Source organism: Chaetura pelagica, unplaced genomic scaffold, assembly GCF_000747805.2.
Source record: "Chaetura pelagica isolate M959 unplaced genomic scaffold, ChaPel_1.0 scaffold109, whole genome shotgun sequence".
NCBI lineage: Eukaryota > Metazoa > Chordata > Aves > Apodiformes > Apodidae > Chaetura > Chaetura pelagica.
The window spans coordinates 5,113,450-5,138,596 of record NW_009970725.1 but is presented as its reverse complement, the minus strand read 5'-3'; the positions used below and the strand labels follow the sequence as shown (position 1 = coordinate 5,138,596).

The 25,147-nt window shown below is 40.1% G+C and overlaps 2 protein-coding genes across 2 annotated transcripts in view; one reads left to right on the top strand and one right to left on the bottom strand.

Annotated features, from left to right (window-relative positions):
* Positions 1–4,012, bottom strand: part of TRAPPC8 (trafficking protein particle complex 8) — a 58,098-nt gene extending 54,086 nt beyond the window's left edge. The window contains 1 exon segment of the mRNA XM_010006897.1: positions 3,934–4,012. Within this exon segment, the coding sequence (XP_010005199.1) occupies positions 3,934–4,012 (79 nt within the window).
* A 4,204-nt stretch (positions 4,013–8,216) lies between these two features.
* Positions 8,217–21,442, top strand: RNF125 (ring finger protein 125, E3 ubiquitin protein ligase). Its single transcript, XM_010006896.1, has 8 exons — positions 8,217–8,299; positions 8,845–9,043; positions 10,707–10,747; positions 13,231–13,384; positions 16,407–16,501; positions 17,892–17,982; positions 19,455–19,562; positions 21,350–21,442. The coding sequence occupies exons 1-8, from the start codon at positions 8,217–8,219 to the stop codon at positions 21,440–21,442; spliced, it is 864 nt and encodes a 287-aa protein (XP_010005198.1).
* Positions 21,443–25,147: the final 3,705 nt, after the last annotated feature.

Here is a 25,147-nt window from a genome sequence, read left to right as displayed (position 1 = left end):
GCCGCAACGGCCGCCAACCGCCGCCGAGCTGTTAATTCCCTCCTCCCACCCCCCAACCAAAAGAAAAAATAAACAAAACAACCCCCCACAAAACCCCGAACCAAACACTTCTGGAGGTTTGGGGGTGGGTTTTTTGATAAATAAATAAATAGGCTGGTTAAAAAGTGAAAGAATTGTTGGGCGTTTCTCTGGCGGACCCGTCGCTGCTCAGCTGTTACGCACGAAATTAATGGCAAAACAGCTTCATTGTTGAGATTCACTCGTTAATGTGTGTTTACGCGGAGCTACGGCCTGAGTAAGGAAGTGGCACGGAAGGAAGATAATGATCAGTGACTACTGAGTAATCGTTAATACCTGTTTAAACACAGGGTAGTCCTGTAGGGTTGGGCTTTAATCCGCTGTTGGGGACGGTCCTTGCGACAGGGCTTGTCAAGTGTCAACAACCCCTTGTGTCTTTGGAAATCAAGGCTTAACCGGGCTATCGTACAGCGCGGTTTCAATAGCTTTGGGAACCCCGAGCTGATTTCAGAGTATTTGACAGCCCTGCCGGAGGCAGGAAGTGTTTACAAATTACTCGAGAGAGCCTGGTTAAGTACAGGAGAGAAAGCTTATTGTGAGGGAAGACTTGAAACATGAGATCACTCCTTCCGAAATGCAAATGTCAGGGGCAGAGATGTTATTATCGCTCAGTTTCAGTGGGAGATCACACATTACTTTTCATACGCTTGATTTATAAAGGCATAAGAAGCCAAGCCTCATTACTTATTCCACTGCTAGAATACTCTTTATGTACAACTAATTTCCGTGGTAAATCCTCATGTATAAAAACTTTTCTTAAAAAAAGCAAAAGGAAGATGAGGTTATTTTTGTAGTTGATGCTAGAGAATTAATACATCCTAATTGAAAACCAAATAAAACTCGGGAAAATAATGCTGCATTGTCTTCCCTAACACATTCAGTAATTTGGAAATTAGTGTTAACCATTCATCTGCATAAATTGGGTCAGTAACTTCTGTGAATGAAAAATTAGTTATTAATTCAATGTTGGCAGTAAGAAAAAAAAATAGGCCATACAACTCCCTGTTTTTCAGGATTAACTCTGGAGATTGTTACCCAAAAGCTACTAAATAATGCAAAATATTAAAAAGTGGCTTTGACAGATTTTTTTAGAACAAGTTGCAGGCAAACATTCTGCAAATATTTATGGCATATTCACATTTGTAAACTCCCCATAGCTTTTCCAAAATAAAGTTTTTCCACAGATATTTTAAGACATGACCTCCACATGGATGCTTTGGAACAGCAGTGCTTCTCCCCCACACCTCTTAATCCTTCAGAACAGTACAGGAATTACACCTAACAGGTTGAAGTGGATCAGAAAAAGTCCCAATCCTGCCCATAAATGACTTGACATTAAAAATTATTTTAAAATTCTGACCATCATTATAACTTTATGGCAGAGATTCAATTCCTGTGAATGTGTTGCTCTCCAAACAGGCAGTGTGTGGCTATTCACCATCTTCGGTAGCTGTTACCAAATGAGAACTCACTCATTTTAGTTGCTCACACAGGGCAAAGTTTGTAAATGCTTTGGATTTCTGTTTAATTAGAGCAGCACTGCATTCTTAATCTATGTTTGTGTGCTCAAAGTTCATTATCTGCATATGAAAACATTTTACACATTTTCTTTCAACCCAGCACTGGGAATTCAGTCCTTAGAATTTGTGTCTCTCCTGGCAGTTCTCTCCCAGTATGACACTGTCCCAGGGACTGGTTCTGTCATGCTGGTGTCATACGGCTCTGTCATCTCATGGGCTGTGCTGCCACGTGTTCCCATGACAGAGAACCTTTGATGCAGCCTCTGACTTGCCTGCCCTACCTACTACGGAGGAATAAACAACCCCGTCTTCAATGCACACGATAGCTCAAAGCGTTGTATCCCAGATCTGTTGCTAAAAATAGTGTAGTCAAAGAGGATTCAAGTAACCTTATCTTTATTTGCAAGGCAGAAGCCACGTGTGCACAAAATTTTACTTTCAAAGTCTGACAGTGCAAATGGATAGGACAGATAGTGGACAGAGGTACAAAGGGATAATGCAAATTAATGAATCTATGCTCTGACCATATGAATTATATAACTGAAAATACTGTTTTTTACAGAGGAAGAGACAGACCAAAGGAAACAGCAAGAGAACAGAAGTGAGACTGTATAGTATGGGGAGAGGCCAATCAAAGAGAGCAGAAAAATAAAATGAGTAGTAAGAAAGTGTCTTTTAATAGACCAGAACAAAAAACATCACTGAGACAGAAAAACGTGTCCACTGTTTCAACTGTAAAAAAACCATGAGTGTAAAATTTGGACTCGAAAACTTTTAGCCTCTACCTTGCTGCTGCCAGGAGTGCTTTTTCGCTCCCTTGGGCTGGAAGCTTCATGAACTTACAAGTTCTGTGATTCCTTTATGCAGATCACTGAGGCATAGAGCAGCTTCCTGCTGGACTGAGCTGCTGCTGAGGAAGTTGTAAACTTGTAGGGTTTTTTTCACCTGTTAATAAACCAATATCAACACATTTTCCCAAAAGACAAAGAAAAAACAAATCTGAAGGAAGATTTTACACATCACAGTGCTAAGAGCTGTGCCAGGCGCTTCCATGTATGTACCAATCCCGTGGTGGCTGAAATGCACCCAGGCAATCCTCTGACTCACAGACATGCTGTCTCAAGTCCGTCAGATCTGAACAGCAGGGGTTAAATGGTAAGGTTTGCCCTGCCACAGGGTGGGTCATAAAGAGGAGTAGATGGTAGCAGATGATCAGTCTCCAGCTCTTCTGAATCAATGGGACATTCTCCCTGCCAATTGGAGGATCCCAGAGCCTTTAATGGGTGTGGGATGGGAACACATGGTCATGCAGTTCTCCTTCCGGGCATGATAATACACCTTGTTCTGTGAACTCCTGGTACCTAGACAGAGCTAAGAAGAGCTGGTAGCTCTGGATGATCCTGCTCTGGGTGAGATTTCCAAGGTAACGGTTCTCTAGAACCTCTCTCTTCTTCTCCATAGAAGCAGCCATCTACCACTCACTGGACTCAGCCCAGGATTAACAGCAATCCTTAATTCTTTGCCTTACTGCTCCAAGGCTTGCAAGTTAAGAGGCTCTTTTTATTAACAGAGACAAACCTAAAAAGACTCCATAAGAATCAATATAAGTTTTTCAAAGAAATATGAGGCCTGCACATAACAAAAGAGAGAGTAGAAGAAAAGAAGAAAGGAATGAAAGCAAGCAGGTCTAAACTCAGCACTGGGAATCTTGGCTCCACTCACCACAAAACTTAGAGACAGGTTTAATTCTTTTCATTTTCCTCATAAGAAAGTGAGCACATGCTCGCTCTCTCATACACACACTGTCTCACACTTATCTTCTCCTAATGAACTCAGAGCTTTCTACCTTAAATCAGGCATCCTTGCGCTAAGCTTCTTTAAACTGTAGTTGGATAATCCTCCAGATTCTGGAGGGCCCCTTTGCCAGAGGAATTCCTAGGTATGTAGCCCCTACTATATGACATCGAGTCACCAAAAGAAAAAAATTATTGATTGGGACAATAATTTAAAAAAAATCTGGAGGCAGCTGGGGATGTGAAAATGCATTGTCAAGTGGATTATGATTTCAGAACTCTTCATTATGTAATCATGAACATACTACATCTGTTCATCTGAGATAAATTCATATGAAAATCCTCTGAAATTAAAGAAAAAAAAAAGCTTTTAATTGCCATGCCATGAAAATAAACAGCTTTTTCTGTTTAGCATAAAGGTCTGTTTTTCATGCCATTCTATACAGCAAAAGACTAGATGAATCCTGAACTGAAGCTACCTATTTTAGTTCGCAAAAAATTTACAGTCAGTTAGACCATACATGACACATATGAAAACCAACCTTCCCATAAGTCATTGCAAGGCAATTTGCCAACACGCTCCATCACCAGCATGACACTGGGGCAGTAGCTGGGGCTCATGTCCACGCAAGCCTGTTGCCCATGAAAGCTGTGGCAGCCCACCAAACTGATACCAGAACGATGCTCCCCCCTGAATGATGCCCCCTGCCATCCTGGGCTGCCACAGCCACTGGCAGCAGTGCTGTTGCCTGCTGACATAGACAAGACCAGGGAGGGACTGAGAAGCTATCATTTCCTCAAGTTGCTTTCCATGTTGTTAGGTTTTATTGAGGTTTAAGACCAGATGCAATACTTCCAGCATCTGGATTTTTGTTAGGCATGTCCACAGGAAAGCGACACATTTTCACATTACCTGTGCAAGCTGTGTAGTTAAAAGATCTGACATACTGAGTTTACAAATTTTTGCTATTCAGTTACATTTTAATATTTTGAGTCAAATAGCCATGTCCTTAAGCAAAGGAACTTGCAAAGACATTTTAATTCTCTTTTTTTCTTGTCTCTTTTTCTTAAAAGGGAGTAGTGGCACACTACTGTTCTATTCAACTGGATTTTCTCTTCTGCTTTTTAACATTTTTAAGCAATTAGTCTTGGAGACAGAACATGAAAATGAACCAAACAGTAGATTGTCATTTAACAAACAACATCTTCATGGCTCACAAAAAGTTTTTTCCCCAGGTTTTTAGTTACATAAATAAAGTGCTACATAATTCCAAGTCACACAACAATAACAAAATGCCTTGGGATGATAACATCAGAGTGTTCCATTGTTTGTCAGCTATTACTCCAGAGTATAAAATCAATTTGAGATTTCCTGTCTTTCCTATGATTAGAATTGCCTCTCGTATTTCCACAAACATACTCATTTTACCTCATGTAAGAGACCAAACAAAGCAAAAAGACTAAATAAGCTTTAAGAAATCATCATTTAAAGAAATTCAGTCTTTGAATCAACAGTGCGAATTTTCACTGCAATGGGTATTTCGATGCATTAGAAACAACTAAGTAGCCATAGACAGACCATCTCCAGCTTGCTAAAGTTTAACAGTCACAGTAAAGTAGATGCAATTCATCTATCACACCACAGATGGATTGAACAAAAAAAGCCAGTCCAAACAGCACGTAAAATGCATGAGTTCTACCTGATTTAAAATATTTTCAACCCCAGTGCTCGCTGATTAAAAGAAGCAATAAAAATAACTACTGGGTGTTTCTATTTATCTTAGAAGCCATCATGTGGATGTCTACTTATGGAATAGTTTCACAAATAATTGAAGCCAACTTAAGCTGCGCTTATTGACAGAAAAAAAAAAAAAAGGAAAAAAAAATAAATAAGTAATTCCACCCTCTCCACCTGCTCTCCACTTTGTGCTACCACTTTGTGCCTCCTCAAGTCTTTCTCAAATGGACACATAATCACCCAGAGCAATAAACTAATGCACCTGGAAATGCACTCTCTTTTTAAGAAGCATTCTGTCTTACCACTTGACCAAAGCTGCACAAACACAAGAGGGGCTGTGGCTCTGGGCTGGAGATGGGACCAGCCCTTTCAAAGGAAGCCTGGGCTGGGTGTGACCTCAGCTGCCTGCAAAACCACCATGGAGTTGATGAAATGTTCCTTTGATGGAATAAACTGGACCTGCAGATGGAATACACAGGATATATCTTTGGCACTGTTTTGGTTTGGATGAGAAACATGTTTGCTCACTGCAATTTGGGTTTGTATGAAGGAACGTGTGTTGGTGTAACTGAATTAGAAAATGCTGTTCATGGGAGCCCAGTCCAGCAGCCGAAAAGTGTCAACTGTTCTAGTCTACAAAATCGACTCCTTTTGGAACACACTACTTCCTAATATAGACATAGCCATGTCATTACCTTCTCTCAGCTCCACTTGGTGGGTAACTTCAGCATCTGCTACTGTCTGCACTGAAAGTACCAGAGCTGCGTCCTTAGTAATGGCAAGACAAAGGGTTGACAACAGGGAGATAAAAAACATGTAAATTTGTTTGTACTCTGCATGAAGTCTTCCTGCCGAATGTAAGAAATACTGCTTTTATTCTGAAATATTATTCAACTTCTCAATTGCTGCATTATCATTTGAAGCATAAAGGAATTAATTCTGACCTGAATTGTATCAGAAGCCACTGAATTTAGTGTCAAATATGCGATTGTTTCTCTAGTATTTGTAGGGTTATAGTCCTTAGCTTGGGAAGAGGTGGGGTCAAAGACAAGACAGACTGAGAGCACTCCACACCAGCAGCTTCCAGACAGAGCAATGCCAGTATGAGAAAGAACCCTCCTCCCTGCTAAAATCAAAAGGATAATTACATTTTTGCTGTTTGGGAAAGAAGGGATATGGAGGAAGGAAAAGGAATATGTTGGATTGAGTCTGACAGGGCTGACTTCCAAATTGGAAAGCCATGACCACAGAACATAATCTCTTTTTCTTCCACATCTTGTGTCCTGTACCAGTCCTAGCCAGGTAAAGTCCAAACTTTGTAACCTCTTCCAAACAGGCTGCTTTAATTTTTACATTTAGTTATTATATTTATTTCAGAAAGTTACTTTACATTACAGACCAAATTACACATCAAAAGTGTGGTGTTGCCAAGTCAAAACAGAAGCTTTTTAAAAATTAAACATTCCCGCTGACTTCAGACAAGTTTGTTCTCCTTCCAAAATGCCAGCTGGTAGGAGATTTCAAAATTTCAACTTTCGTTCCAGTTTAAGGTGAAAAAAAATAATGAGGTAATGTCTTGATTGACAGAATTTACCTATTAGATCTACACCTACTATACCTCCTCAAAGTCATCATATGGTCATCTGAGACTGGCAAAGAAGTGTAGTGACTCTGAGTGTGGTCTGTGTGGCTACATGCTTTTAAAAGAATTTCAAGCCTTTGTGATAGCTTGCTTCCCCTTTCACACCTGCTCATGCTACCCCTGGGACCTCTTCAAAAACAAGCAATCGAAAGAACCAAACCAAAACCCATTTCCTTATAACAAATACATCAAATTGATCAGGAAAGCAGGACTACTTTGAATACTACTGGTCAGGCTAAACTACACGAAAAAGCAATAGAAAAACAGAATCACAGAATCATCCTGGTTGGAAAAGATCTTGAAGATCATCAAGTCCAACCATAACCTAAATGCACCAATCATAACTTAATCTACCCATTCAGTGCTTAAATCATGTCCCTAAGCACCATATCTATATTGCTTTTAAACACTTCCAGGTATGGTGACTCCACCACCTCCCTGGGCAACCTGTTTGAGCGTCCAACCACTGTTTCAGTAAATAAATTCTTTCTAATATCTAATTCTTTCTAATATCTAATATGTATTTCTAATGTCTAAAACACAGGAAACTAAGCCAGCAGACATGAGTTACTAGCTTGCAAAGAAACATTGGTGGTAAAAGCCACACCAGTGCACAAAACTGGACCTGGAAGGGCAATACTGCAAGGAAAAAGCATGGGACCTGAATCTCAGACAGGGAAGACAGAGCAATGGTCTGAGGGTAAGTGAAGGACAGACAAGGAAGGCCTTTCTGGCTGTGGTGGGATGGTTGGTGAATCTGTGTGGAAGCCAGAACTATAGATAGGATGAGAGCTGGAGACAAATATGACAACGGGGAAATCAAAATACCAAAGGAAGTTTTTAGAGTTATTTGGCTTTAAACAGATTATTTTCCCATATGATGATAACAAAAAATAAATTTCAGACACTGGTTTGTTGTTTTTTTTTAATTGCTGCTTTTCAATGAAAGACACATGGAAGCTAAGTAATTTCCTAAATTAACAAGAAGACTTTAAAACTTCTCATTAAAAATATCTGTGATTATATGGCTTATCTTTTCAGCTGAATTCACAAGGGTTTTCCCTGGGTGAGCTCCATAGTTCCTCAAGGTACAAGCAGAAATTAAGAGATTACACCATTATAAAACTAGCTTCATGGCACCAGACAGTTTAAGTCTACTTCAACTGACCTTACCCAATTACTTAATTTTATGACTCACTCTAAGAAAGGTTAAGACATTATGGTTTTAGAAAGCTGTATCAAATAATATCCTTGTCAGAGATTACTTTCTCATATAATAGCTTCATTAAAATCAGGTAAATAGATGAAGGGTCATCATGTAAAGAAGCTCACTGAAATTGAAATTCACATTTCAAGGCAACAGCACTCCTGCCTGACCTATGTCTATGCTCTAGTGTCTCCCCTTTGGGGAGCAGGAAATACTTGCCTCTCTTTGACTTGCATAAATGACAGGAAACTCGGGTGAGGAAATCCTCTACAATCTTGCTATTTTTAATGAGGACTGGGAAGAAGGAGGAAAGGCAGCTTGGTGTGCTCTTTTTAGGCCAGTCAACAAACATCCATTGTTGTGCTTCAACATGTATTTTCAGCTGTAAAACTGTGGGTTATGTGTGGGTGGGAACATGCTCTGTGGTTCAGCAGCAGTGTTCATCATATACATGCTCAGGCTACACCAGGGGAAATGTATCACAGAATCTCTGCTCAGGAAACATGGCCTTGTGTCTCATCCCTTTCAATTATCCCCATGTCCTTAATGTGATTTTGGGTAGATTATCTGTGGGCATGGGGTGTCTGAAGTACACTATGCCTAGACTGAAGGGACAGTGAAGCCACATGAATGGCCCAAAAGGGAAAATTGTTTTATCAGGTTACAATGCTCCCAGCTCTTCTCTCTCAAGGCTAAGCTCATATCTCTTCAACAGAGACTGTGTTCTGTAAATATCATGGCTTCAGTTGCCCTGGCTGTTGTCAGCAGAGCTCATAAAACCAGCTAAGCTAGCAGGCTGAGCTCAGCTTCGTCAAGCTACTGCCTGCTAGAGCCTTCTCCTATAATATGTCTCTTTCTTTTCTCAGGCCTGCCCCAACAACCAGCCCCAAGACACCCTCCCTGTGGGGAGTACTGGGTGAGGATCTCCAGTCCCCAGACCTCTGGGGCTGCCTCGTCAGAGGGTGCTGGGGAGGCTTGGCACTGGTGTATGGAGCAGTGGCAGCAGCTCAGTGGTCACAGATGGAGCTGGGACCACTTCTGAGTGAGGAACTGGAGAAAGTTCAGGTCTTGACAGAGCAACTCTGTTGCTGAGCAGAGGGTCTTGCAAGAGCACGCACCGCCAGGCAGATTTATATGTATACAGAGATAATGATTAATTTTTAACCTCTCTGAGGAATCAGTCTGAAAACTTGTGAATGAGCATGACTGTCACTCCAGAACTAACAAGCTCCTTTAAATTTTGTGATTCTCCAGAATATTTATTTTAATGATGCTCAAAGCCCTCAAAAGTAAAGAACTGAAAAATACTGAGATTTTATGTCTGAGTACCAAAAGCAGCCTGATATGAATCAATAAATGCCAAGCTTTGCCCTGCTTGAGCTGTGGTGTACTGCAACTATTTCTTTCAAAAATGAGTAAAAGGTGCACTCACACAAACAACTCAGCTGAAGGATTTAATTCTACCTCTTGATTAAAGAAAAAAAAACAAAACAGGCATATCACACTAAGCAGAGGTTCCTTCACTTGTTCTGCACTTAGAGCAGTGAATTGAAAGCAATAAATACCATCATTTTCAATTTCTACTGTTGTTACCCCAGTCAAAACATCATCTGCCTTCGTTGATAACAGTGCTACCAGGGAAGTGCACACTGCTTCTCCACCCTGCTGCAAGGTTGTGTTCAGCTACTAATTGCTTGTCCAGAAGTATAGTACACATTTTTTTCCCTTAGATATATGAATTTGCACTTGACTTTTTAGGATTCACTCTCTTTGAATGGGTCCAATTTCTCCTGGAATCCAGATAGAACTGTGCAATGCCCACTGCCATCATGATTCATCACTTCATCTGTGTATTTGGCATCTACAAATACGGTCACTTGGTGGCTTTATATTTGTTTCCAGATTATTAATTAAAATATTACACAGAATCACACAGAATCATCAAGACTGGAAAAGACCTTCAAGATCATGAAGTCCAACAGTCAGCCCTACAACCCCTAACCACTACACCATCTCCCAAAACACCACATTCACTCATTTTTTTAACACCTCCAGAGACAGTGCCTCCACCGCCTCCCTAGGCAGCCTGTTCCAATGTTTCACCACTCTTTCTGTGAATAATTTTTCCTAATATCCAATCTGAACCTCCCCTGGCACAACTTGACCCCAATTTCTCTTGTCCTATCACTGGTCACTAGGGAGAAGAAGCCAACACCCACCTCACCACAACCTCCTCTCAGCTAGTTGTAGAGAGCAATGAGGTCTCCCCTCAGCCTCCTCTTCTCCCGGATGAGAAGGTATGATACATACCTATGGGCAGGCATGTATGTTTTTGATGCTACTTTGTAAGATCTGTGATACAGCTTTTCTTATCTTTTTCACATTATATACTGTTAAGTTAGTTTAATTTGAAGGCCTGTAGAAGTGTATAACATCAATACACTTACAAAACCCAATTACATCTGTAAGTTTCATCAGAGTACAACCTGAGTTCAGCTTGCCAAGTCCTATTTCTAAAATCATGTTAGTGAACATCAATATATATTTACTGACTGAACTTCATCTTTCACATTTTATAACTGATTAGGTCAACCTTGTTGTTTGAGTTCAGCATTGGAGGACTTCTATTGTATGCTCAGAATTGCTAACAATAATTAACAGCAAATCAGAAAACTCCTCATCCAACTCTTCTAGGATTTAGAACATTTCTTCCTAATGTAATTTACAGATAGGTGAGGTGAACCAGCAGCACAGGGTGCGGGTGCACAGGTAAAGCAGGGCAGGTTTTGCCAAAAAAATCAGTTGCGGGGAAAAAAAAAAAATCAATGCATAAACCAGCTGTTCTTGAGTATGCTCCTGACTCAGATTCCAAGTGGCAACTTCTAATAGTTGTCTCAATCGCAAATTTAATGTGAGCCATAACTGTAGTGTCGCCCCGAATCTGTATCTCCTCCACCACGTGCGAGCACATAGCACAGCGATCTTGCCTAGGATCAGCACAGAGTGATGGGTACAGGTGTAAATTGCAAGAGCAAATGTGAACCATCTGTTAGTGATTCCTTTTACACACGTGGCCCCTGGCACAGGCATCCTTCTGGTGATACCGGCAGTTGGAAGCATGACTTCAGCCAGTGACTAGGAATAAATTGTTTTTGGGGGGAGAGGGGAAGAAAAAAGAATAAAAGGCTTTCTAGCAAGTTTCAGAGCCCCTTCTTCGTTTCCAGGACCACTTGTTGCCTCAGAAAAATTATAGGCAACTTAGCAGAGTGCCATCCCAACAGAAAGCCAGCTAAGAAGCTGTGCCTTTTCTGTTATTTGCCTGGTGAGGCTTCTTTTGATCATTTATTCCAGATCAAGGAAAATTATGTGCTCCTGACCTGAGACATACACACACACACACACACACATATATATATACACACACACATATATATGTCAAAAAATTCAACTGTTTACAGCACCCTCACTGTCTTCAAGAGCTACTGTATTGGCTTTTGTTGAATTTGAGAAGTGTTACACAGCCTCTAACTAGAGTGCTGGGACAATTGTTTGTAGGATAAACAGAAGGGAAATTAGGGCTTTACAAGTGTTTGTGGTCAGTATCCTGACCTGCTTAGGTTTTATTTCATCTACTTGCAGTGGTTTAAGTTTTGCTTGCTTATTTCTTTTACATGTTTAGATCCAGGCTGGGCAAAAAAATCAGAGTGATAAATTTGGTGGAGAGGTGTAGTTATTCTTCACCAATCTTTGCATCTTCTATATTAACCTTTTTTCCTGCTGCTAACAGTTTTATGGGGGGGTTGAACAAACTGGCAAAGAATAATCTGATTTTATATTTTGTGGCATTAAAAGGGGAGAATTCTCAGACAGTGTGTTTGAACCTTGTACAGGGTTATTTATAGAAGACTCTTCTGTTTCTCAGGGAAACAAAGAACCTTTTCAACCCTATCTAAAGTAAGGGAATAACCTAAGCTAAAACCTACCAGAGGGCAAACTGTGTGTAACAAATAAGAGTTTATCCTTGGACAGGGAGCATGTTGGGTCTTGGCTGTACTCTATTTGCACTTTGTGCAGTAATTTATACTGCTGTAAAGTAACTGCAGAATACCACCTTACATCTGACTTAGGCTTTGATAGCATTTTACATGGCTCTGAGGAGCTATATATGAAGAAGGCTTCTAAAGAAGAGATTACATCTGAAATCATCCAATAGATCGATTGGCAGGCTATTAAGTATATTAGGAGTGCTGTTGCAGAGTGCACTGGTGAGATTGGCAAGTTGTTTTACAGTGGCTTAAGAAGGTTTTGCCTAGCTTCCAGCTCCACTCCTCTGCTGGGGTTGCTATCTACATAGCAGAGCTTGTGGGGATGATGTGGACTTAGCAGCTCTGGTGCAAAGGTTAGCATTTCAGCAACTGGGAAATCAGGTGGATTTGCACTAAAACACCAAACTGAGTACAAGTGTCTGAGAGATACAAGCACATGAATCCTTCCACTGGGCTGTTGGAAGTGGAGACAGAAGGAAAGGTGAGTAACCTTCAGCAGAAGGGCAGCACCGGAGGGTGTGAGTAAAAACATCCTAAATTGGCACAGTGTGACCACCAGTACTAGCTGGTTTGACCCAAGTGATTTAAGGTTTCTTAAAGAAGACAGATGCCTGTCTTCTAGAAGCAACAGCATTTAAATCTTCAGGCAGAACTGGCAGAGCAGATGTTGTTTGTGCTCCTTACCTGTTTCATTGCGAAGCCAGCAGTTAATCTAAGTGAAATGTTGCATTTGTGCAGCTGGGGTTTCAGACATGTTTGCTCCTGGCACTTCTGCTGCAGGTCTGTGCTACTTAGCAGAGGGTGTATTATGTAACATTGTCCAGAAGCAACACTACAGAAATGAAATATTCTTTACTGTGATGGCAGGTTTTGAAATGATGGACTGCATGCAACGTTTGCCTGGCCCGTGGGGGGCAGGTTCCTCACTTCTGCTCTGAAATGAGTTCTCATAGTCACCTACATTTCAGTGCTACCAGGAAGCTCAGCTTCTCAGTTTTCAGTGCTCCCCTTAGTGCATGTAGGGCTGCAAGAACAATACTCACAATGTTGTTAATAATATATTGCAAGAAGAACAAATACCCTGCAATGTTAGGCTGGGGATGCGTTTGGTGCAAAAAAAATTGATTCTTTTTTATATACTTTGCCTTACTTGAAGCATGTTTTGGGGGCATTATCACATTTGTTTTTGTTTCTTTATATATCTAGATTCTGTCATCTCTGTATTTCTGCAAGTTTAAAGAATAACGCATGGATGTGCCCCTACTGCCGTGCTTATCTTCCTTCTGAAGGAATTCCAGCCACTGATATTGCCAAGAAGATGGAGAGCACGTACCAAAATTGCACAGAATGTGAAACACAGGTTTGCAGCCTCAAACACTAACTACTAAATAATTCCAGAGATGTCTCCATGCATGAGAACTGACACTGTTAACATCCCTTTTTAAGGGCATGTCTAAACAAAGAAACTCCACCAGCATGACAATGAAAGAATAAATCGTGATTTATAAAGTTCCATATCTAAAAGAGCTCTAAAACACTCTGCCAGTGCCATTGAAAATACTAAGTGCAAGCCTAAACCTATGGGAGCTGAATCTGGAGGAGGGAGTTGAGTGGCACCCTCAGTAAGTTTGCAGATGACACCAAGTTGAGTGGAAGTGTTGATCTGCTTGAGGGTAGACAGGCCCGGTGAAGGTCCTTCTGCTGAGGGACTTGGACAGGCTGGATTGATGGGCCAATTGTACAACATCAACAAGGCCAAGTGCCAGGTCTGGCACTAGGGTCACAACAACCCTGTGCACTGCACCGGGCTGGGGGAAGAGTAGCTGAAAAACTGCCCAGAGGAAAAGGACCTGGGGGTGTTAATGAACAGCCAGCATTGTGCCCAGGTGGCAAAGATGGCCAATGACATCCTGACCTGCATCAGAAATAGTTTGGGCAAGCAGGAGCAAGGAACTGAATCGTGCCCCTCTACTCAGCTCTGGTGAGGCCACACGTCAAATACTGTGTTCGCTTTCAGGCCACTATATGAAAGACACTGAGGTGCTGGAGTGAGTCCAGAGAAGGGCAACAAAGCTGGTGAAGAGTCTAAAGAATAAATCTGATGAGGAGCAGCTGAGGAAACTGGAGTGCTGTGTAGCCTGGAGAAAAGGAGGCTGAGCTTATCACTCTCTACAGCTACCTGAAAGGAGGTTGTATTGAGGTTGGGGGTTGGTTTCTTCTCTCTAGTAACAACTGATAGGACAAGAGGAAATGGGCTCAAGTTGCTCCAGGGGAGGTTTAGATTAGATAGAGGAAACTTCTTCACTGAAAGGGTTTATCAAATACTTGAACAGGCTTCCCAAGGAGTTGGTTGAATGAACATTCCTAGAGGTGACATGTAGGTGTGGTGCTTATGGACATAGTTTAGTGGTGCACTGAGATTAGAATTAGATTAATGAGTGGACGATCTTAAAGGTCTTTTCCAACCTAACCATTCTGATTCTTGACTCCTTATAAAAATCCTGGCTACGATTGCATCTATTACAGTGCAGGACAAAGATACAAAATGTTGTGGATTGTTTTTTTAAACATCTCCCCTCCCCCCCACATTTGGTAAAGCTACCTACACTGACCCTTTTTCCTTAAATCTAAATAAAGCCTTTGAAACATCACTTACTACTCACATGCAAACAAAGTTTTAAATGCTGCTGTTTGAACTCATGTTTCATTAAAACAAGGTGCAGAGCAAAGCTCTTAACAGTACCTTATGATGGTGAACAGGGCATATATCAATAAGAAAAAGAGTTAACCAAGACTGAATTAATATATGTTAACTTCAAAGTTCATATAAAACGAAGTATTTTCTCCCATATCTGCACGTATTTACTCTGTGCCTCTTTCAATATAAAGAACACATAATTCCTGCTCTCCCATTGTATTTTTATATCTGTGTTGTTTTGTGGGAGGAGATTGTACAGCTTAAATGTAACTTCCTCCTCTGGATTCACATCTGGCTTTTATAATTTCTGCTGTCTTGCCAACTGCAAAATAATACCCTTAAATCTTTCTTGTTTGGGAATAGTAGTGTGAAAATACCATGAAATATAAACCAGCAAATACATGTGTGAAGAAAGGCTGCTATTTGCAGGGTTGTGAGAAGTTAGAGAGGACATTAAAAAAGCAACAAAACCATCTATTTATTGTTAAAACAATTGATTCTTTAGCTTTTCTTTCCATGGATTTTTATATCAGGGAAAAATTTGCTTAAAACTAACAATGAGATATATGAACTGCAACACCTTGTTATTAACAGTAGCTAAATATTGCATTTAATTTCAATATTTTTAAAAATTGAGCTTTGCAGAAGGAGCCCAGTTGTAACAGGTAGGTTAACAAGTGCTGAGCTATATGTGGCTTAGCTGGGTTTCTCAGTTAAGGACTCCCTTTGCTGTTCAGTGGCAGGACGCAAGAAGTGACCTGAGTATGGGTATCTGCAGGGGTTTTTGATCTTTCTTATTGCTGCAGAAAGGACCGGATGTATTTCTTGCATAAAGCTATCAGTGAGGCCACTAAGAGATGTTGAAAAGGAGAGTGCATTTAGTGCATTATTGTGTCAATACACCTTTGTGTATTGTTTCTGATATTTGGCAGACTACCCTTGGCAAATGCTCCTGTGGTCTTAGTCACACCAGTGCATGGATTGCTGTGTTAGTATAAAAATAATTTCATTTGCTGTATCTGCTCAGGGAGTGGAAATCATAATGAAGTGGCTGAAGGCATGGGCACGTTTCATTTTGCTGCATCTGCAGTCTGGATAATAATTTGAAGTGGAGCCGTAGCATTGACATCTGGGACAGGGTTATTTTCAGTTTCTTCACCAAAGACTCACTGGAACTGGTCATCAGTGTTTAAAGGTTAAGAATGTAGAATAACCTGTAAGAAACATTAATGTCTGTGTACTGTTTCTGTGCAAATAATATTTTAATATCTCAACATAGTGACTTCTTATAATTTCCTATTTCACTTTTGCAAAAAGTGAACTGAGAGGGTCCCCCTCCCCAGACTAGAAATGTTTCCTTATTGCCTCCCTAATTTAATTTAAAAATATTAAGGGCAAATAAAAGGAACAAATAACATTACCACAAACTAGTAACTTTTTCAGTCTAATTAACTTTACTGTCATAAGACAAATGTTATTATTATAAAATGTATTACAGCAATACAGAACCAGTAACATAATGCTTGAGAAACTGAGCCAGTAGGAGAAGGAGATGCGTATTCTTCCCTAGGTATGGCTACAGTGTTGTAATAAGGCTTTGAACTGGGAAAATATTCAGAATAATACATTGGCACGAATGTGTCATGGTATAAAACATAACAAGCTGCTTCTTCTCATTGCTTAGGTATGCCTGAGTGAAATGAGAGCTCATTTAAGAACTTGTGAAAAATATATAGAAAAATATGGACCTCTACAGGAGCTTGGAGCTGCTGTAACAAGGTAGATCTTAGTGATGATGACATTGCAAAAGCACTTTCGAGCTCATTTTCCCAACACAGTAAAGTCAACCTGGTAAAAGGATTCTCTAGTTTTTTTTAATTTTCTTTTCAATTGAAACTTGCTTCTGTTCAATAGACTTAAGCATGAATCCTTTACCTGTATTTAAAAATTATAATACTCAAGTAGTATTTAAAATTGACACCTTTTTTGGTGTATGACTACAAAATAGTACATTTTACTTGCAGTTAGTATGATTTTGATAGAATTTAGCTCCATGTCACCTATTCTGTAGCAACAACAATGTTTTTACAAGTTAGCAGTTTTTAATATTTTTCTTGGGGAAGAATTAATGTTTGCTTTCAAATAAAGCTCCTTGAAAGTGTTGGTTATTTCCAGAATGAGTGAAGATTAATAATAATTACATTTAATTTGCTCTCATCTGTTACTTTGTTCTTTGGAAGTAGCTTTGAATTAAGAAGACTAACAGCTTTTCTTATTTACATATATAGTATATAAAGAGAATATATATATTTATAGAATATATGTGTGTCATATGTCAAAAGTTCAAATTATTTGTCCCTTTCATTATTTTTCAGGGCAGGATCTATTAGAGCAATCAATTAGGCATGTAGCAATTCTAGAATGGCAAGTCTGCAAGTTCAATGGCCTTTAGTTTTATCCATGAACAAATAGGATTTTCATATAATTATTAAACTGCTTTTTTGATACATGTAATTGAAGCCCCTATACTCACTGCTACTGGTATTCCTACATTACATGTTCAGATTGCTTGCTGTGAAGACCTGTCTTCGTCCCAGTTATTGCTCTTTTGATGCTCACAGAAACTTGAATATTTATCCATATGCATTTGAAAACACAACTAGCCCCCAAATAACTTTTCCACTGTGCAAGAAAACAATGCTCTGAAATGTACTGAAAACTAAGTAGGAATCCTCTGCGAGAAAGTGTTAATAGTTAATGATGGCTCCTGAGAATTGGTAGTTTGGTCACGTGTGCTCCAAGTGTATCACAGCAATTAATTGATGCTTTTATCAAATGTCTGTAGTTGTAGCATTCAGTATTTTCATCCATTCATCTCTAAGGTCATGGTTATGTTAGAGTGCTTCTCTGGATCAATATCCTGACATGCTGGCACAGTTCTGTGCAGTGTTTGCAGTGTCCATTAGCAAGGGTGACCTTTGGCCAGCGCAACATACATCACACCCAGGTACACGGCATACACCCATGCTGTGTTTTAGCTATGGCAAAAAGAAGCTTCTAATGATATTTGACCAAAGAAGTCTAAGTACTTCTTTTATTGCTTGTAGCACTAAGAATGTATTAGTTTTATCTGCAGCCACTAACAATATTACTATGTTTTATTCTCCAGATATTCCTGTCCTTATTGTCAGTGTGAAGTAGATGAGGATGAGCTTATGGACCACTGTCTCACTTACCACAGATCAGAAAGGAGAGCAGTGGTAACGTACATAAGTATATATTTTACTGAATACACATTAAATTGATTAATTCTAGCAGCATTACTCATCAGTGTATAGTGTTCATTTTTATCTGAACTAATGCTTTAATGTGTAAGATTTTGCTAACTTTTGTATTTTTCAGATTAGACTCTGTGTGTACTTTGGTCAACCGAAATAATTGTGAATAATTCTTATAACACCTATCAGTCTATAAGCTCTCATTTTTTCACTCAGGGCAAATGCATACATAGCTGTATTGTGTAGCTGTAGGGCATAATTTAAGCCTTAATGCTTAGAAAATTATTAAATCCTTCGCTCAATTCAGAGTTGCATATACAGGCTGATCCTGAGAGGCGTTATGCAGCCTCTGTTGTGTGGTTCTCTGAAACCTAATGTAACAAACAATATTCAGAATGATTCTCGCCCACAAATAACGTGAAAATCATAAGCAAGGAAATGAAAATATGATCTTTTAAATCATACTGGTTTCATAACTACTTTAGTTGGTGTATGAACTATGACACCATATTGTTAATACAAAGCAAAGAGAGGGAACATGCTGAGAGGTGCACTTTGTCATTTGCTACTGACACACTGACTTCCCTTTAATTCTGAAATACCTTTGAAGTAACTGTTTCAGGATTTCAGTGAAAAAGTGGTTCAGCATAGCTATTTCAACCTTCTTATTTCAAACTTAAGCACATCAGACTTCTAGTTCTAAAAAGGCGTTGCATTTTTTGGTGTGTTTTGTCATCATGTTCATAACCAGAACATGTCATAAAGGTGTTTTTAGTATACAAATGGTATATTCATACAGTATATTCCCACATGGTATATTCCATGATAATCGCATTTTTAGTATACACAGAGTATTGTCACAACACTGAAGAAATACATGTTGCAACAACTGCAACTTTTATATTGCAGAGAGCCCTCAGGAAGTAATTCAGCTTTTCTTTTGAACAAGTGTTTTAGGCAGTTCTGTTGTAAGCACACAGGTGAATCAATTTGTTATTGATGACCAGAGAAATCCTGTATGTTTCTTAGCACTTTGTCATCCAAAAAATGTCTTGGATGATAAACAAATGGATTGTTTTTTATTTGTTTATTCAAATGATAAACAAATGGATACATGAATTGTTGGGATGATAAATTTTGTTTTGGGTAAAACAAATGCTTTTACATGACTGTTCTCTTGTAGCTAGCAGAAGGGAATTTATTAATAATCAGATCTACTAGGTTGACAGTCGTTGGGATGTCTGCAGACACAAATTACACAGCAAGGATTAGCATAATTGACAGCTGATCTGGAAGTGCACTGGGCCTAAGCAGTATTTGTCTTGCTCAGAGAATGCTGGTTGGCTATAACAGATCCACTTATTTAACATTTCTGTTCTTTTAAACATTGATAGTATTTCTTCTGTAAGACCTGCAAGATGAAAATTGAAGATTTCCTTCCATTTTCTTTGTAGTGTTGTCCAATTTGTTTTTTAACACCCGGGAGAGAACCAAGCTACTTCAGCAGAAGTTTTATAAGGCATCTTCAACTCAGACATGCACTCCATTATGAAGACTACATAGTGAGTAATGGTATTTGCAATCTACTGGACTTGATTTTTTTCTGTGTTTCTTCTTTCACACCTTTTACAATCAAGAATTCATGAAAAGAACTGGGCAGGTGACTGCACCATGAAGTCATGAAGTGTGGCAGGTATGTTCAGAAACAGCACAGTTAGTACTCAGAGGTGCCACCTTGTTCTCAGTTCTGTTGCTGTCTGATGGTGGGACAAGGGAATGGTACCCCCTTACCTCACTTCTTAACAGGTAGCATACATCTCAATTATGTTTATAAATTACTTGGAGACCCTCAAATGAAAACCTGCGTACTGTAAGTGACAGTTCAACAACGCATTTTATTCTGTAGAACCTAAGGTGAATCAGTTTTAGTTCTGCAAGGTGCTGCAGCTGTTAGCTGTCTGAGTGGGCTGTAAAATACAAAAAGAAGCACAAACATTAACCGGCTGTTAGAATTCCTCAAGAACATCAGTTAGTGCTTTCCTGTATTTATCTTTGGTACTCAGGCAGACAAAATCCCAAAGAGAGATACAAAACATTTTTTTAATGGGGCAAAAGCACTGAAGACAATGATGTGCAAATGGAGGGCAGGGGCAAAGAACCATCTTAATAGTCTGAACCTATAGTTCATGCACATGGTGGAAACAGACCTATGTATGATAGCACTTTAATGATAGCTCACTTATCATAACATACTTAATAAAGTATAGCTAAGACTTGAGAATTTATACACAGTAATATAACATGCATCACCAAATGGGAGTCTTTAATAAATAGCATTAGCATTGTTAGGTTTTGCATAATCACTGAATTTGACTGTTTCTGCATTCGTCAGTCTCATTTATTTCAAGTTTCATAATGATTCATCTTGCTTCAGGTATCCGGTATTCGGATACGTGGCAATTTTAATAAATAAAGGTGATCCCAAATGGTGAAATTAAGACACGAACAAGGTCAGATGTCGCGCACACAACAAACTTTTATTGCAATAACACAACAAAAGCCCCTAGAGCAGATAGGACAGGCAGGAAAACAGAGACAGGAAAGAGAGGAGAAAGCAGAGAGATACGAGGACAGAAAGCGAGAGCAGAGTTACCACCCACGGTCCAGCGATGTTCTCGATGTCGTTGTTGGGGAAGTAGTTCCAGGTGGAGAAGTGCTTGTTTGCACCCATAGAGTCCCGCATTTTTATACTGTCCTTGCCGACTGCACCCCCACTTCTCTCCCTGCATAGGGAAAAACCCTTTGGATCTTCTCTGTGATAGCAGGGGCAGGTATGATGCCAGGGGCTATGTAGTCTTTGTTTGGCTAATTGATGAGATCAGCCATTACAAAGGAGGAAATTGAGTCAACTGGCACCACCGGATTAGTTCCTTGCGGTGGAGTTTCTGTCCTAGGAAGTAGCTGGAGACTGGCACTCCTTGTCTTGTCCTGCAAAGTCGGTGGTTTCCATATCAAGGCCTAGTTATCACTGGATATCCTGCTCCTAGTGCCACCTGTAGAACTCCTTTGTCTCCAGTCTCAGCATGTCCCACACTAAACTCCCCAGTTCTCAGGTACTCCTTGCAGGAGGGGGTTGGGTGGGTTGCTGAGACATCTCTTTAGTTCATCAGCAGATGTCCTTCAACTCTCAGATGCCACAAGACAGACAACAGATATCCTGAGTGCCAAAGTCCAAGCTTATCTCTTGGATTGTTCTGAGACAAGCACTGTACATCCTTAATGCCACATACAGTAATTACTACCTTAATAGTCAATAAAATATCCTTTTATTATTTTTTTTTTCTTTCAGGACATAAACACTGTTGGAGAAGTTCTTGTTGAAAGAGTTCTGGATGGGTCATTCTTAGACTATGTGCATGTGAGTCATCCAAACAATACCTAAGGTATCCTGCAAAAGAATGGAAGAACATTCTCTGGATAAACACAGTAATTAAAATTTAGCCCTTTGCAATCAATGGAGTGTTAGTAACTTGTGGGGACCTAAAAAGGTTATGGGTTGTGTTTTTTTTTTCTTAAGCATTCTTTTGGTTTTAAATTCTTTAATTAAATTTTCTTCATTAAAAAGAATGCATTCTTTTTTCTTTTTGTATGGATAAAAGAAAATACATCTTGTTTCTCTACTTAAAGCACAATGGTCCTGAACTTGCTGCTAGTCCACTATACAATAACACTGGCTTTGATAGCAGCTCCTCCTATTTGTTTGCAACTCTGTTTCAGGAGCAGGCCAGTCTTTTATACATTGATGATGACAACACAATGCTGGAGATAGATTACAACGGCTTTTCAGATGATACAGGATCAAATAAATTTGAACAAACCCCACCTCCATACAATACCAGGCATACTGTTGTCAATGCCTGTGTTACTGACCCCGTAAGAGTGCATGTGAGTTTCCATTTGCAGTGCAAGATGAGACTCAAAATTAGCAAAGTAAGTGAAAACCACCTTGAAAGGATAACAAGAAGTTAATATTATGTTTGTAATAAAAAATAGAAACCTGTTCAAGAGATTGACAGCATCTCTTAACTAACCTGTATTCTTACTATGTAAGTTTTTAAAAGTACATAGTTTCTTAAGGTACAGTATAACATGGAATCTTTCAAAGATTCAGCTGATGTGTAAGAAATTAAAATTCATGTTCATGCATAAAAGGATGTATGGTGATCAAAGTAGCTTTAATCCCATGGTAACATGTTAACAAGGAAAGTAGTGATAGACTTTTGGTCTTGTCTATTTTTTCTTGGAATCTGAAAGCGGCTCCTTTTTGGGAAGAGGAAGATGCAGTGTTTAATGTGCCTGGAAAAGTTGCTTTCCTTTCTCTTTGAGAACTGTCCTTGGGAATGAAAACTCCTCAGTTAGAAAGATGGACAGTGTTGCTTCGAAGGGTGGAATTTGTGGAAACATTTGAGTAATTAAAAAAAAATTATCTCATCTGCCAGATCAAAGTAGCCAAAAATGTAGGGAAGAAGTTACTGGATTTATGGCTTCCTGCACATCTAACAAACGTATAGAGCACTTTATATACGTATGAAATGAGCTACTACTATGGGATTGGGGAGTGTTGTCCTTAGTTTTGTCTGTGGCTGCAAGTGTTCCTTGTCAGTAGTGATATAGATACACCTGGCAGGAGTGAAGGATGCCCTTCCCCTTGCACGTGGAACTTTCTGATCCCCCTGCAGTGACACAGCTTTCTTTCCCTTTCTGCTCACATCCATCTTTCAGTACTCCCACAGAACAAATCCCTGCCCTTTTCATATTGGCAAGGAGATGAGCTGTTCTTGCAGAAGCACTGTCAAAAAAGCAACCAAAATAATATTTGTACAAAAAGTAGTTCTACAAAGTACAACAGCTGTGCAAAGGTGATACAAAATGTACCTCTTCACTGGCAGTTGCCCCTTGCAAAGTGCAAAATTTTATGAGCAGTTCTACAAGTTTTCACAGTTCAGATTGCATTTCACAAATGCATTTTTCACAAGGAATAAAATGTTGGCAGGGCCATTGGTTTCATATCATCTAAAACATCTGATTTAAAATGCTTTCCGTCATATAAATGTGTTTGATAAAATTCAGCTGCCTGATTTCTCTTTACATGTTGTCTATGTCAATGGCAAAAACTACCTAGGATTTACAAGGCTGGTGCCATGCTATATATTGCTCTGTGGTGGACCAGTTGTCAACTCCAAGGTCACAGCTTTATTAAAGGCTCAAGATTTACAATAACGTTAGCAAAAGCATGAATGTCTTCACACACACCTTCCTGTAGTTTACTTCTCAGGTCATCTGCACAATTTCTCCCCCTGCCAAAAGGTGCTAATCAATAAATACTGCAGTCTGCTGAACAAAGTTCAAATGGACCTATCATGTTCCTTTAGTAATAAATCTTTGCTTTTGTTTAACACCTGCCTTCTAAGGCCATAACCCTCCTTATCTGCAGTAATTAATTTAACTTCACAGCAGCCTTATTTGGTGATTAAAAACTGCTCCCCTTTTACAGATTGAGAAATTGAGGCATAAGGACATGCCTTGCTGAAGTCATACAGGAAGACTGAAAAGACTTGGAAGCCCATTTCTGCCAGCCTTTCACATGCTGAGGTTGAAGGCCATGCTACCTCTCTCCCAATGAGTAATGGAAGGTGCTTGGGCAGCATCTGAGCTGAGGCTTCTGTAATTCTTCCTTTTAATGTACTGTCATGGCATGATTAGGGCAGACCTGAAGCTGGCTATACAGCTGTGGTATAGTCCTAATGCAAGAAGCATTCTGCAGGGTATTTACCACTTAAGGTGTCTTCTGTGTCTTCTTCTGGCAGTACTTGCACAGCTGAAGAGGTTACTGCCACCAACTGCTGCTTGTTACCCATTGTGTCTACTCAGATTTACCGGTCTGGCTTCCTACTTCATTTCAGGGAAGATAATTGGTTACTCTCTTTAAATAGTAGGGTTTTTTTGCCAGCTGATGGACAGTTCAGCTAACCCTTAGGCAGCCTCTAACAGAGCAATGATGAGTACAGAGGAACAGTAACCTGAGCTAGCACAGCCACAGTTAGAAGAGGATGTATTACTGCAACGCCTCAAATCCCAGGCCTATCCTCTCCCGGGAAATCTTTACCCAGGGAGTGGGCCTTTCCCACCAGATTTTCACCTGACCTGAAGCCTAAGCAGTAAATATCCCATCCCAGACAACTTAACTCTTACACTGGGCCCATCACTTCAGATCTGCTTCTGCTGGGATAGATTTCATTCTCTTCACAGTAGCGTGTGTGGAGCTATGATTTCACTTTGTGCTGGAAACAGTGTTGATAATTCAGAGACGTCTTCAGTACTGCTGAGCAGAGCGCACACAGCATCAAGGCCTTTTCTGCTTCTCAGCCCACCAGTGAGCAGGCTGGGGTGCACAAGTGGTTGGGAGGGGACACAGCTGGGACAGCTGACCCCAACTGACCAAAGGGATATTCCATGCCATCTGATGTCATGCTCAGCAATAAAACAAGGAGGAAGGGGGGATATTCGGAGTGACAGTGTTTGTCTTCCCCAGTCACTGTTAGGCACAATGGAGCCCTGCTCCCCTGGAGATGGCTGAACACCTGCCTGACCATGGGAAGTGGTGAATGAATTCCTTGGTTTCCTTTGCTTGCATGCATGGCTTTTGTTTTACATATTAAACTGTCTTTATCTCAACCCACGAGTTTTCTCACCTTCATCCTTTCGATTCTCTCTCTCCCCAGTCCCACCGTGAGCAAGTGGCTGTGTGGGGCTTAGCTGCCATCTGGGGTTAAACCACAGCAGATCTCCTGGTACTTAGAGGCATTCAACGTTTGCCTTCATGTGGTCTAAAAAAGAAGGTATTTAGGGCAGTCATTGGCTTTCGCTCTGCTGTTCCCACTTGTTCGTAGGAAGATACTGTTATTTTCAGCTAATCATGACAGATCCTGAATAAGAAAACCGCGCCAGCATCCTTCACAGAATCACAAAACGGTTCACCCCTCATCCGCAGAGAGAGACCTGAGCTTCAGCTTCATTCCCAACCACGACACCCATTTCCCCTGGGCCTGGGGCAGGAGCCGGGCCGGGGGCACAGGCTGCCGGGGGG